Raw genomic sequence first — 15,910 nt, forward strand, 5'->3', positions numbered from 1 at the left:
TATATATCTTCTACAATTATACAGTTAAGTATACAAGTAAATATACTTGTATATATAGAACTATAGATTAAATATGCCTCCATCACTCTATTTAATTGTATTTTAAAAGTAAATTTTGACACCTATAGCATCATAACAGACACTATATTTTCCTAAATACATCTGTAAAACATACAGTGCATGTATTGCAGTAACTAAGGTCAAAGTGCAAACAGTTAAGTACAAGCATAGAACAGTCACAGGTGCATGCATATCACAAACCTGAGGCCCAACTGAGAATCCCGGATGAGACTGGCTGGGGGGATGAAGATCGTTTGTACCTGCCTCAGCCGCCACGGAGTTGCCTCTGGCTCCTGCAATGCAAAGAGAATCTCTGTCTTATTATCTGAAGCAGAGATCAGCACATTACATTTCACTGGTGATGTCACGGAGCATCAGGCTGAAAATGATATGCTTAAACGGTTTATCAATAACCCAGAAGCTCAAATCACTTATCAGCTGCATAAATTATGCTAATGTTCATTCAGTGCAGTCGGCTCATTCAAGGAGATACAAGGATCTGACAGCATAGAAACTGAACCTTTCATCAGTAAGGCTAATGTGGGTCACATTATACATCAATTTACATACATGACTTCCCAGCGTGACTGTGTAGAGTAATTTCTTTTCATGCTCCGATGAGCAACAGCAAGTGTAATTCTGAACACAGTGCAAATAAGGAATCACCAGCACGATGATTTTATTACAACTGATACAATACTATCTTTTGTCTCAAAATTCCCTTGATAAAACGACACTGGATAGTAAAATTATACTGAGTGTTGGTGCTTTGCATTTGATTTGAATGAATTCAGCCTGATAGAAAAATCAAGTGTAGTAAATAAATGTATCAACATTGTAAAACTTTATAAAAATATTATCTCAATATTTTACTTTAAGTCATTATTACAGATATCACATTTCCTTAATCCAAAAAAACCTTACATAGCAAAGGTCTGATAAATGCATTTGCCCTATTTGTTAAAACATTGAATTCGATTCTGAAAACTAATCTTTAAGTTTTTACTTAAAGCTGCAATGTTCGTAGCCATCTTACATTTAAAGAGAACAACATCATGAATTCTAAGAAAAATTACTAAGGTCTCCTATAAAAGGTGTTTTATAATACGATGCACAGATGGGGTCCTATCATGACAGATAACCCCAAGAGACTAGTGCTGTAGTCAAAGGAGATCAAGAGAATAGGAAAATGTTTGCAGATATTCCTTTGTCCTCAGATGATTGACATGCGCATTCATATTTGGCATTCAGTATAACTCAGGAAAGCACATCAAAGCCAGCTGTGGATGTTCAGCAACACGCAGATAGCCTCATGTAAGGTCATCTTAAGTATTTTCAAAGTGATTATGCTAACATGGTTAAGTCATATTAAAGTGAATGGACCTTCTTGATTACATGTTGCTACAGCCATAACAGACCTGTTATGGGACCCAGCAGCATAGCTATCTGATAAAGTCTGGCTGCATAATAATGTATACAGGGACCAGTAGCATTTTGCAAATTCATTTAATTAAAGTCACTTTTTATAAAGTATAGGAACCCATTTCATAATTTTGTTGAAGCTATTTATTTGTTGTATCTTATTTATTGTTTTAAGATTCTACTAGGACATATAGTAGGTCTGAGGTATATCTGAAATGGGTTTTTACCGGTCACATGTTGCAATGCGTGACATCATAAAAAATGACAGATCGCAAAAATAATACATTTTTAATTAATAAAACATTTATATGCATGGTCTATATACATGGAGAGGGTAATTGTTTAGGCATAGTTGCTTACTGTCTAACTTTGTCCAAATGGCCATGTCTCTCTCTATCCCCAGATACCTTTGGCAAAGACTGTGTGACCCCTGCTTTAGGGCATGATGTGGTTAACAAGACTTTATGCTAGCCATGTTTGGGGCATTGCAATGCATAAGTAAACCCTTGCACCTCAGAATTATAAATATATGATGTCTAAACAGGGTGCAGCCAGTAATAGGAAATAGAATATGGATTTGGAAAAGTGGTATAGTGTACTTTTTTATGTTTTGGTGCCATTTGGTCCAAATCAGGTAGTGTTTATCCCAACAAAGGGCACAGATGGCTACAAAAAAGAGACAAAGAGTCTAACCCTTTCAAGTTGGGTGACGTATTTTCAATGAATGGATCATCCAACCATTAGTATGGATGCTCAGCTTTAGTAAATTCCCTTACAACTTGTCTCAAGGTGGGTATGTGTTTGTTTCTTATTCAATTTTAATAAGTCCAGAAGTAGAATGTCTGCTGCATGATATATCAGCTTACTTGATGAAATTTAGCTTTGGAGTAAACCTCAGTTTAAGATAAACAAATTGTATTTAATAATTGTCACTGGACTCTCCTTAAATTTCGAGATATGGTGTATACCTATGCCACATGGATATCCTATGAGGTTATAGGGCATGTCCTAAGGGATTTTTGCTACATCAGAAGTATGAACTGCCACCTTATGGTGCATGTTATATAACAGTGTTTTCCTTTAAAAATATTCCATACTGCTACAAGTTTACTTTGAGCAGCCCAATTACAAGATGGACATTTTATTATGTATGTGGTAGTAAACAGAGGCCTGTTGACCCACAGCACTTTGTAGAACCTGTTGCAAATTCTATTGTGCTCCCCCAAAATAAGCAACACTGACAGCATCTAGCTATTAAATCCCTTTCCCTCTTTTCGCAATTTGCATTTACCAACAATGCACTTCCTGCCCTCTGGAGTCAAGGGGCTAAGAAGGACCAACCATGGAGTTTTCTTATGTGCCACCCCCCTCTCTATAAAAGTGTTCCCAGCAGACTTGTGTCAGTGTATGTTGGAGGAGATAAGGAATGAACATAAAAAATAGTTAGGGATGGATCACTGAGTGTTGTAAGGGACAGATAGCTGCTCATGCTGTTTGCTGGAAAATCTGACCTTTGCAGTGATTCACATACACACACTGAATCCCTGTGCTGAAGCAGACAGGGATAGATCACAGAGTATTTGGAAGGAGAGATTCTGCCAGGGAGAGTTTCAGCCACACATACGGTGCTGCTGAAAATTCTTATATTTACAGTCCGTGTGTGCTGAGGACACTTATAATAGATAGATCACAAGGTGCTTGCAGGGAGAGATAGTTTCTGCCATTCTATACAGTGTCATTGCAAAGTACCACATTTACAGTCAGTGTGTGGTGAGGAAATCTGAAATGCATAGGGTTATATCACACAGTGTTTACAGGGAGATACATTTTTGTGTGTGAGCAGCAGGTTCAATTTATCTTTAGCTGCTGCCCCCTCCATCTTGGAGGTGGGCCCTTAATGTCATTCGACATCATGGAAACTGGTGTGGTGTCCCAAAACTGGACACCACAAGCAATGGGGCGCAAGTAATAAGAGGCATCAGGAGAGTGGCAGCATTAACTGGGAGGCAGAACACCAAGCAGCGAGGATGCGGGGGCCAGCAGAGGCGAGCCAGGAGGCTTAACAGGCAGCAGCAGAGGAAATCTGGAAAACCAACTGGAACGAACAATGCAACTGGGCTAGACAGGCTAAGTCCTTACAGTAATGTAGCTCCCCATGCTTGATGGACCATGTGTCTGTGGTCATGTGGACCCTGCTGCTGACCATATGACAAATAGAGACATTGCACATGCCACTGAAGGGCCGGCATGGCTTTCTGGGCAAAATATGGTGGCTGGGTACCTGCCACTGTGGTGAAGCATATAATCACGGAAACTCCACCAGCTGGTATGGGAGCAGTTGTAAAAGTCAAGCTGGCATTGAGACTCTGGACACGAGGGTGATTAGGGAACATTTTTATCCTTCTGCTTCAGCATCTGTGGAAGACACACTTGAATGGTCAAGAATGCTGCTGGAGACTGCGGGGTGGGGGTTAGAAGGTACAGTGAAGTGAAAGCATACGTTTGGCCCTATTCAGCATGGCCCTATGTTGATCCTCCCAACTTGATATGCCATAAGGTAAGCCTGTTAAACCCCTTGTAAGACTACATCCTCCCTATCGCTTGAAGCCACAGATTTTGAAGTGGATACAGATGGAGAATCTTGGTGGGGTGGGGAAGTGGAAAGTGAGGAACAAGGAGAAGGTGTATGGGCGTTTTACTGCTGACTGGCATGATTGAGGTGCTGCTCCCACTGAGCTTTTGGTGCATAGTCATATTGCATGTGGTACACAAATGGCTGATACTTTAACTATCAGTGATATGCTGCAGGCAGAGACTACAGACCACAATAATGCTGTCAGCAACAGATATGGTAAAAAGAGGCCCACACTGCAGAGCTCTTTCAAATTGCTGCCTATTGCTAGCCAAATTAACAAACACATAACTGCAGTTTATATTTTAGATATTTTGGAAATAATTGGGGGATACGAGGATGGAAGGGGCTTCCGAGAAAGTGGGGATGTGGTTTTAAATTGTTTTTGTGCATTATTTTTACACGGTTGCTGTATGTCATTATGTACAATTTCCTCTAGGTCAATTCAGGCCAATTACTGCTGGATAAAAAAAATCAGGTGTCGCAACCAAAACTACTTAAAAAAGCATTTTTTTCTAGTTATAGTGAATCAGACTGGGGTGCTGCTGATGCTTTATTTAAACCAAACAATAATGTAGAAGTAAAAATGTATTACACATGCTAAATATGTGATGTCAGAATATGGGGTTACTAATGCTTTCCATGAGAATCTTACTGTTCCATAACAGCACAGACAGCTTGAAGGCATCTTCCACACAAGTAATTGAGAGGATTTGTGTTTTTTCTATGCCATCCTCAAAGTTGCATTTTTGCATTGGTACATGTTCCCTTTGTTGAACATTTGCTTGACTATTAGCCTTGAAAATGAGTAGAATTGATTATTAAAATTTGCCCCTCATAGATTTCATAAGGGTTTGGATTTACATTCTCAATTTTCCATCTCTATGATGTGTATGACAACTGGCCAAACAGCACATTTGATCATCCCTACACGAAAGTAGTCTTGTGCATAGACCAGCCTTTTAGGCCTTGTTCACACCGAAAGTGTGTGCGTTCCAGAGCGGTAGCTGCTGGAACACACCACGATCGCTAAGAAACTCCTCCCTGCATTTTGGAGCGGGAGGGGGCGTGGCGGTGCATTGAATTCAATGGCACCGCTTCCACGCCCCCTGCCCGCAGTGCGATCGAACACGTGGCAAGACTGTGCCAGCGTTCCGCTCCTCTGCAAACGCAAAAAATAGGGCTTGCTCTATTTTTTGCGTTTGCAGTGGAAGTCTACGAACAGCCTTAGTAGATCAAGAAAATTCCTGTGACAAAGTGACTGATAGCAGCTTTTTCAATTTGTTCTGGTTAGCAATGTAACTGGGACTGAAATTTGAGAATCTAAATAATGAGTAGTCACCAGAACAGATATACAGGTGAAACTCGAATAATTAGAATATCGTGCAAAAGTAATTGCAGTAAGTGCTGCAAAAGGGGCCCAAACCAAGTACTGAGTACATATGCATGCTTGTACTTTTCAGAGGTCCGATATTGTTCTATGTACAATCCTTGTTTTATTGATTGCATGTAATAATCTACTTTTTTGAGGTTGTGGATTTGGGGTTCTTGGGGTTTTCATGAGCTGTAAGCCATAATCATCACAATTATGACAAATCACGGCTTGAATTATCTTGCTTTGCATGTAATGAGTCTATCTCATATATTAGTTTCACCTTTTTAGTTGCATTAGTGAAATAAATGAACTTTGCACGATATTTTAATTATTCGAGTTTCACCTGTAAATGAAAAATCCAACAAAGTTTTTGTGATAACAGTCAACTTTGGAGAGATTTCCTCTCACTTCTTACAGAACAGGGCGTTAAGGGAAATCTCCCCAAAAGGACACCTACCCAAAATGGAAAACTAACTAAAGGCTGATAGCAGTCAATCATTGCAATGGCTTTAAAGGAGTTGAACTAAGGAGGTGTGTCTATCTTAAAAGATGTATAGCTTATGCGTCCATGCACATCTACGTACTAGGCATGCTCTATTTCAGAAACCCTCCGAACTATGGAAGGGATGCAATACATCAAACACATCAATAGCGAATGGAGAATAAATATTGTCAATAAAGTCCATTTGCACATTTTATTTTAGGATATTGTCAGATTTTCCTCAAGGTTAAATGTGAATATTAATGATAAATTAAAAAGATTTCTCTTGACTTTAACTTGAGCTCAGATTATGCTAATAGCTCACTGTAAAGTAAAACTAATCCGTCTACCACCAGAGAGCCCTATGTATCGATTTCATGCTGCTTGGCTGATTACAAGATAATTGTGAACAAGCCTATTAAATAATTGCATAAAAATTTGCAGATTTGATTGGTAGGTTTTAAATAACTATTGTTGTGTCTGCTGGTGGCTATTTAAAAATCCTTTTAGAATACATTTGTCACAATTAAAATGTAATCCTTGATATGAAAACATGGAGCACAGTCTGCCTGTTTATTACTTCAGTTGTTTATCCAGGCACTGCTGTAGTGTCCCTGTCTATCCCATTTCCTTTTGTCAGGAACTTGTGATGCTGGAACACCCTACTTGCTGTCTCTCACACTGTCTGAACTATGAAGTGCTCACAGAATGAAACTGTGAGGCCTAGACTTATCACCTATACATAATGTAACATGGCCACACTGGAAGCCGTGTTATTCTCTTATTCTGTAGAATAACGGTGAACTTAGGTTCAAAGTTTTAAGAAAAAGAATATAACATCAGCGATTCTCAGACTCTAACATCATATATTCCCAAGTTATAAATGTTGTGGGTTTAGTCAGCCTATAAAATATCAAATAAAGGGAATGGACAATGGAACGTGACTGGAAGGATTAGGCCAGAACAGAATGTGAACCAACTAAAAAAGAACAAAGGGAATAGACCAAGAATTAGGAGAGAAAATATCTGAGAAAGAACTTCTATCCATAAGATGACCAAGGCTGAATATCACTGTCTGAGACCAAATAATCTCCATATTAGTGTTAAGGTATAGATTTGCATTTATCTGTAAGCAATTTAAGACATATATTAGACGAAATCATTTAATATGACCATTTGGTTATATAAAGTAGTGTTAGCATCAAAAGCGAATTATAGACATTATAGATTTAAATAGATATATATTTATCTATCTATCTATCTATCTATATCTATCTATCTATCTATCTATCTATCTATCTATCTAGATAGATAGATAGATAGATATACTAGACATGTGCAGGGCAAAAAAAAACATTTTCTGACTAAACAAATGAAAACGAAAAACATTTCCATTTGTTTCATCAAGAAAACAAATTTTTCTGCTGTTTCGGATTCGGAGGCAACCGAGGGACATACCACAGCATGTTGGAAAGATAAGAGAGCTGAGTGGTCACTGCCACAGGACCAAGGTTCAGGTGAGTATATCTTTTTTATTTTACACCCTAGACCAAATGACCACTTAACCCTTACAGTGCAGGGGTAGCCCCATTGCAAGGATTACGTTTTTAACTACTAAGAGTTCTTATGTGATTGGTGATGCAGGAAGCAGATAGAGTATATTAGACTAAACTTCACTCCAACTGTCCTGCCACTGACCCTGTGAGGTGATCTGTGTGTAATGTGGATGCAGTGGGCTATGGACAACAAAGATTAAGGTAAAAAGTGAACCTTCAGAGTTTAGCACATCTCAGGTGTGCTGGTATGCATTAGTAGGTCCCTGATTGGTTTCACTTGTTGCCCAGAATTGATATTTAAATTATAAATAATACAACTATTGAAGCTATAATCATATTACCTTAGTGAATGAAAAGCAGAAAAGAAGTCATGCATTATCCATTTACTTTTTTGTTCAAACATGGCCTATAAAATGTTATTTAACAAATATATTATCTCATAAATAATTTAAAATGCACGAGTATTAAAATCGCAATAAAATTGACTGCTACATATGATTCAATGGAACTTTTATCTTTGTGGCTTCATGTCAGTAAGGACATAGGCACATAATAGGATTAAGTAATAAATGTGCTAAGCAATTATGCGTAAATTTGAAAATCTGATTAATCTGTAATATCCTTTGTGCAGAAAGTCAGAAATGGACATTGCTCTGGGAATACTTACAAGCACTCAACTGAAATATCTAAATTGATTTTGGAACAAACTAATAAAAACACAGAGACTTGCTGACATTTTTATAAAGTGATTTCTGTCAAAATACGTCTGGCATTTAAATGACCACTGTCATTTCTAGACCGAAAAAAAGATGCCTATTATAACTGTGAAAAACAAAACAAATAAAAAAAAGTTTCCTTTAAATATCACACAGAATAAGAGAAGTGTTGATTAACACCATGACAAGCAAGATTTTAGCCATGAGAAGTCAGTTTATTCTGGATGGCTATGTTTTTATGTTCATTGGATTTTTTTATGGTAAAGTAAAACAGGGTTTAGGGTTAAACACTGCTTCATCTTTTATCGGCACAAACTATTTAAAGGTACCCTGTAATTAAAGTGTATGTATAGTCCAAACTTTTTTTTAGTTTCAAATAGAGTAGATAAGGGCTAAAACCCCTACCAGGTTTTTTATATCGGTGTCTGTGTACCATTGGGGAAATTTCCCTTCACTTCCTGTTCCAGAAGCAATAGGAAGTTAGAGGAAATTAGGGGATTACCCATTTTAGACAGATGTCCATAAAACAGCTGTCCCTGAAGATTTTCCGTCACCTTTTGTTCTGACAACCCTAAAATATTTGAAAGTTTGTCATCTGGCTGATTTCTTGTGCTCCAGCTTCGGAACCTGGATGCTACCCTCTGAGCTTGCAGGATAATTTCTAAGGATCAGGTCTGTGTATCTAGCATTACTATTCGTTTATATATTATTATACTATTACAGTGTGTGTTCATGCATGCGTGGATGTGTGTGCACTGAGCTGTATATAGGAAAATAGGCAAGATTCAGACTGGCGCAAACCAATGGGGCTGGTGCTCACACTGCCAATGCTAGGAGCCATGGGGCTGCCCTCTCAACCCGGGAGTCACTGGCATCTTGACAACATGCAACAAAACAGAGCAGGTGCCACCACCCAGTGCAGTATGCTTATTGACCAAATGATGAAATAAAAGAGAAAAGAGGTTCTACTCACTATTCTTAAAGGAAACCAGGCATATCAATAACAGAGTCCGATGGTCCAAGAATTATGTATACTGGAATGATGTATAGGTGCACCCCAACGGGGCGGAGGGGGTTAACGCATATGGGGTAACCAATCCCTTCGTCAGAGCAAGACCCCAAAACCCATTAGGGTGGAACTAATACTATACAGGGTTCTTGGACCATTGGACTCTGTTATAGATATGATTGGTTTACTTTAGAAATAGTGCATTACCCATCCCTGACACCCGCAGTCTGTGCATTATCTACTTCTGACATCTGTACTCTGCACATTACATACCCCTGACCCCTACACTATGTGTGTTACCCACCCTGACCCCTGCACTCTGTGCATTACCTACCTCTGACATCTGCACTCTGCACATTACATACGCCTGACCCCTACACTATGTGTATTATCCACCCTTGACCACTACACTGTGTGTGTTATCCACCCTTGACCCCTGCACTCTGTGCATTACCCACCTCTGACCCCTGCACTCTATACATTACATACCCCTGGCCTCTGAACTTTGTACATTATATACTCCTGCCACCTGCACTTTGTACATTACATTCACTCTGAATGTAGGCTGATGATCTGAAAATGGTAGTAGCCTGGCTGTCATGTTAATCCACTGAAATGAAAAAAGTATGGTAATAAGGAGTTTTGATTTGACCTGTTGCATACTTGTTCTGGATTAGTGACCTAATGTATTGAAGTCAGAGACAGTCAAGTAATTAGCATGTTCAGCAAAGGCACCCCCATATCTCACCCGGTACAGTGTTCTTTTAACATATTTCTGATGTTATAGGAATTATTGTAAATTAACTCGTAAAATAGGTTTTGTGACCTTTTTATATGAACCATACCATTTTATAGTGCTTGCCTATTGCTTTTGACTATTTGCACATTGTACAATAGCAAATGTTTTTAGATTGCAATTGCTCTGGCTTGAAATAAGCACTTGCACTGATAGCATTTCTCAGAAATGACTATTGGCAGACAAAGATCAATTCAACCAAGATCTCCTATATTTAACTGTCATAAGCATTGGATCTTATACCAATAATCCTATGAGCGTCATGACTGTCAAATCTTCTTCATGTTCTACAAGAAATGTTCTCCATAACATGCAGTCCTAAAATGTAATATGTTTTTATTGTAGCTCTTGTGTAGATCTTTGTTGTCACACATTTCAAGTAAATATGTAATCTATAGAATGAAATGTTAATTCTTTACTGTTTCTTACGTGTGTTATACATAAAAAAAAATGTGACAAGTTAATAAAAAAACAAAGGGCTACTCCCTTACCCCACACCTCCTGGCATGTTGTTAACCAAAGCCTTGGCTTGTGTGGAGTTGCACAATTACTGGGTTTTTATGTATTTTTTATGTAAGAGCATGTATACAATTTCATTGCTTTATTTTTTTCCAAGACCGAAAAACATTTTTAGTCATGTAAATATAAAAATATTGCATATGAACATTGAAGTGACATAGTTGTAAAGTAGTGAATGTAACATTCACCAACATTCACTGCAGATGAATCAGTCATTGTAATTAAAAATACATGCTTGAGGAATATATACTTGCCGTGAATGTTACATTTACTGTAAAATATACCCCTTAAAGTTTATGTTTAAACTAACAATTGATTCATTCAATGCACTCAACCCTATAGTTACAGCTGACGTGTGACACTGCAGCTGTCACATGCCGGCTCTATAGTTTGAGAATGGAGCAATCACAAACCACTGATCACTCAGTTTATAATCTTCTCCCTGCAGAGAACTGTGACTGTAAGTCACCGCTCGGTGCAGGGATCCCCCTCCCTTCTCCGATTCTTCCAGTGCTGACTGGAGGGACAGACAGGGGAGGGCTCTAGAGAGGCAGAGTGGCGTGATGGATGAGAACAATATTGTCAGGATCTTTCCCGGCTGCAGAGTGTCTCCCGCTGTCAGCATATAGTGGTTTTTGCTATTTGCTGAGTTTTAGGTCACAGGATGACATTAGTAAATGCCCTTCTGTGACCCAAAAGAGAACTAAAGCCAAACAAGTGTAGACATAGTTCTCTTTAAACTTTTCTGTACAATTATTTACTACTGTATTGTAGACCGTGTATGCTGTTATTAGAACTAAGTGGCAGAAGATCAGCTCTGCTCTTTTTTTAAATCTAACTCCTGCCTTTTTGTTTTAGCTTTGGAGAGGGTGGGAAAGGGTTAGAAGTTCTGTCATGTTTTATTGCTATCTGACTCCAATGAGGTGGTTTTTACTCACTTTTCATCCCCATAATATTAAAACAGAAATACAAGAAACTTGTCACTTGAGCATGAAGACACAGACAGCAATAAAACATTCACAAAAGCTCTATCCTTTCCACACACATCTAGAACAGTGTTTTTTCCTCTCTCACCATATCCATTGGAGAGGTTTGCCATTACTTTCTGTCTATCTGACACAAGGCCAGAAAGCAATGGCAAATTTCCCCACTGGGTTTAAATACAGTTAAATAAACCTGGGTTTTAACCCTTCTCCATCCCATAAAAAGTTGGATTTAAAGTGGAAACATGCTGCCACTTACACAAACATGGCAAAATACATTCCATAAGATGCATGTAGTATATGGCTGGTTAGTGTAATTTCATTACTTACAATTTGGTAAAATTACAATTTAAAGTATATCTAAAGCCATTTTTTTTCCTTTTGGATACAGTGGTGAAACACTAGAACCCTTGTCAGATTTTTTTGCTGTTCCTAGTCACCAAGAATGAAAGTGAGGGAAAATCTGACATTTTTAGTGGTCACCACAATTGGAAAAAAGGGCAAAACTTTCAAAGGGGACACTTGTTCTGTTGAAGAGGGCACTTCCTTAGCTTTGGTGACATTTCCTCACTTCCTCTGGTACCTACAGAATAGGAAGAGATGGGAAATGTTCCCACAGATTGGGAACAAGCATTGGTTTCAATTATTCCCTTCTCTTAAAAAAAAACAATTTGGCTTTAGATGTGCTTTAAGCATTTTCTAAATATGCTATGGCTTAATTATTCCAAAGAGACCACTAGCAGGAAGAGTTGTAGAGTTCATAATTCCTATTCCTGGGTGACTTATGGACTAAAAGCACATCCGGTGTGGTCAGTCACATGTTGCAACAGCTACAACTTGTGATTGTGGCCAGGGTGGGGGATATACAAGGAGGGTTAAGGTTTTCTTTCTATCAGCTGGTGGACTTGCCTTGCATGTCCCTCTTTCTATGAGTTGCCGGCATAGACCATATAGGTAAACTTGAAGATACATTGATGTGAGCCTTAGCGCTAGTATGCTTTATTACTTTGCCCTATTAGTTACACTTATGTACCCCCACCTGTGTTTCACCAGCCCTCTGTATGCCACATATTGAGGGCTAATATCCTACCACAACCTATGAACTTAATATCCCTTTTTCTGAAAGCTTTGTTAAAGTATGTACCATAACCATGTATGCTAGTTTTGAAGACACACAGGTAATACAGAGATTAGATATATTGTAATATATAAGAGTGTAACTACTTATTGCTCATAAGATTGTTATGCTTGCTATATTACATGATTGTATTAGAACTCTTTAAATGTGCCAGCCATTTGGCAAAACATGTAAAACTTCAATACAAGTTATAGATGTTATATGTGGAACCTTAAAAGGACATTTGGAAATAGAGTTGCTAGTAAAAGGACTAGCAACTCTTCTTTCAGTAAATGTTGCTAATATCTTACTCACAGTGGGCATACTTTACCATAACATACCCGCTTACACTATATATGAATACTTGCCTACCCACTTTAATATTTATCTATTTAATAAGTATTTATTAGATTTCCAACAATAGAAAAAGCAGATGTACACACTACATCAATAAATACACAAAACAGATGAAAGAAAAAAAGAGGAAAGAACAAACCCCCATAAAAAATAATACAAGTACTACTTCCTATATCGTGTAGTCATAATTCCCCTATAATACTCTCAATAACCTTGATACAAAAAAATGATATATTTTATGTCACTATTACAGTGTCATAACATATTCATAATACTAATTATTTAACATCTATTATCCAATAACCTCTATTTTTTGAAAATATGCTCCATAAAAAAGAAAACATATAATCTAGGCATATATTTCATCACAAAATGCCATAAATTGAAAGTAATAACTAATCCTGTACTGATAGTAATGTAAATCTCTGTTTTCTCATGACCTTTTCCAGATAAGCTGTCCATACCTCCTGAGGAAGCAGATCATACAATCTGCGAAACATATAGGGGGGACTTTATCAAAGCTGGATCAGACAAAATCTGAAGCAGTTGTGCATGGCAACCAATCAGCTTCTCTCTTTAGTTTGTTCAGTTAAGATTTCAAATTGAAAGGGAGAAGCTGATTTGTTGGCATGCACAGCTGCTCCAGATTCTGTCTGCTCCAGATTTGATCAATTCCCCCATAGAGTACTACCCTTACCCCAACAGTCAAACCTGCATAATATAATATGAGACAACTACCTTTTAACTGACTGGTGGAGTATATGATACTATTTACTGTCAACTATATGGATCAGCACCAAGTTTGTTTTACATGTGTTTTTTTGACTATGTATAACAATTAAAGGCATTGAGGGGAATTTATTAAAACTGGAGCAGACAAAATCTGAAGCAGTTGCCTATGGCAACCAATCATCTTTTCTCTTTTATTTTCAATTTTCACTATGGGCAACTGCTCCAGATTCTGTCTCCTACAGTTTTTTTTAATTACCCCATTGTTTTTTATAAATTGATGACCATGTCCATCTATCATAGTAGCACCTGAAAAGTCCCAGTGTCTATATATACATGTATATTCATATGGCCAGCATTACATGACAGCACCTATTGAAAAGCATAGCATGAGCTATTAAGTCACTTAGCTCTAACGTTATTGTGGATTGTTATTGGTATTTATTATTATTTTAATTGTTATTCTAACATGTATGTCTTGGGGTGATATATGCGTTAAAGTACAATATAGATGAAATTACATGTAGGCACTGATCATATACCTAGTTATTTTAAATGAGAAGGCAAGGTTTTTAAAAGTGTTATTCTAAGTAAAAGAGAATGATCAGTTAAACATCATAAAGCATGCTGAAATACATTGCCTGTACTGCTGGTCTATATTCTACAATATACTATTTTATAGTGTGGGTAACATGAATTTTACATACTTTGATCTTCAATAACAATCTGTTATATTGAACCAGCAAGTATTGTGTCTGGCAGTTCACTTTGTTTTATCATAGTATGCACTTTTCAAATTGCTTTCAAGAAGTTATTATATATTGTGTTAACACAATCTAATACAATTCAAACAGTGCACAAAATAAATAAAGCTTTCCAGGTGTGATCCAGCAGAAACCCCTATCTTTCTATGACCATCGGTTTCATCTCCTCCAGTGCTCCATGCATTTCTTATGAACTGGGCTGTAGAGAGTGATGTTGCTGAAGTCTGCACCAAATGCATTAACTCAAACATAATCATGTTAGGGTCACTGAGATCTTCCCAGCTTCCCAGCATATTCAGATGACATTTCATATTCACTGTTTGCTGTTAACACTCAGACGCTAGCATTGACTATGAAGGTTACTTATTAATAAAAGGTATATTTCTGTGCACAATTACCTTCCACGGAGGCTTTGTGTGACAAGGGAAAACAATTTCTTACTAAAGATCAGTTTGCAAACAGTTGTATTATAACAGCAGCAATGAAAATTATAAAACTGAATTGAAGAAATGTATTTGACATTATTGGTATGATTAAACTGTAATGTAATGGGAAAGAAATTGCATGTTTAGTAAGGGCCAATTTGCATCACTTGCACTGCAATTAATATGCATGAATATGCACTATACACATTATTAGTAAATATTATTGTATTGGCATCCATTTTTTTGTTTCACAGCCGGAGCCGAAATACTTTGAAGAAAATGTATTAACACTGGAGCAGACAAGAATCTGAAGCAGTTTCCCATGGCAACAAATCAGCTTCTATCTTTCATTTTAAAAGCTTAGAGAAACTGATCGGTTACTGTGGGCAACTGCAGAATCTCTCTGCTCCAGTTTTAAAATAAATTCCCCCTTTTATTGTTTTCCCCTTAAGGTGCTGGGAGCTGGAAGAATTTAGAATAAGGCAATTTGTCTTGTCCTTGCATTGTTTTTTTTTTTTACTGGATCTGTGTGTTTAAAACCTCTAAAGTCATATGCACACTTTGGCTCCATTCACCCCATGTTTGTTTTCACCTTTTTTGTGTTCTTTAGTTTTGTCCTTCATGCACAGTGAGAAAAATTGAAGTATTCTAAATGCACATGCACATCGGGCGACCTGATAAAATGCCTAGCGTGTACAAAGGGTCAGGGCTGACCTATCATTTTAAAGTCAGCAATACAAACAAAATGTTTTTAGAGAATGTATATAATATTTTAAGTGAATACATATTTTGAATCATTTTTACAATGCAAATTTTTTAAATTTGTTGTGTTTTTTAGCATCACAATAATGGATTATTTGATCCAGTATAGTTCCTCTGCAACACATTTTGCTTTTGATAATGTTAATGAAACCTTTGCTCTATTACACCATGCTCATTTTGACTTCCTTCTCCCCATCCCATTTGGCT

At 37.5% G+C, this 15,910-nt stretch overlaps 1 protein-coding gene across 1 annotated transcript in view; it reads right to left on the reverse strand.

Moving 5' to 3' along the window:
* Positions 1 to 15,910, reverse strand: part of POU6F2 (POU class 6 homeobox 2) — a gene marked incomplete at its 3' end in the record, with an annotated part of 305,002 nt that overhangs the window by 196,469 nt on the left and 92,623 nt on the right. The window contains exon 3 of the mRNA XM_018558767.1: positions 262 to 353. Within this exon, the coding sequence (XP_018414269.1) occupies positions 262 to 353 (92 nt within the window). The remainder of the gene's footprint in view (positions 1 to 261; positions 354 to 15,910) is intronic.

This window comes from Nanorana parkeri, unplaced genomic scaffold (assembly GCF_000935625.1).
Source record: "Nanorana parkeri isolate BGI_ZX_2015 unplaced genomic scaffold, ASM93562v1 scaffold357, whole genome shotgun sequence".
Lineage (NCBI taxonomy): Eukaryota > Metazoa > Chordata > Amphibia > Anura > Dicroglossidae > Nanorana > Nanorana parkeri.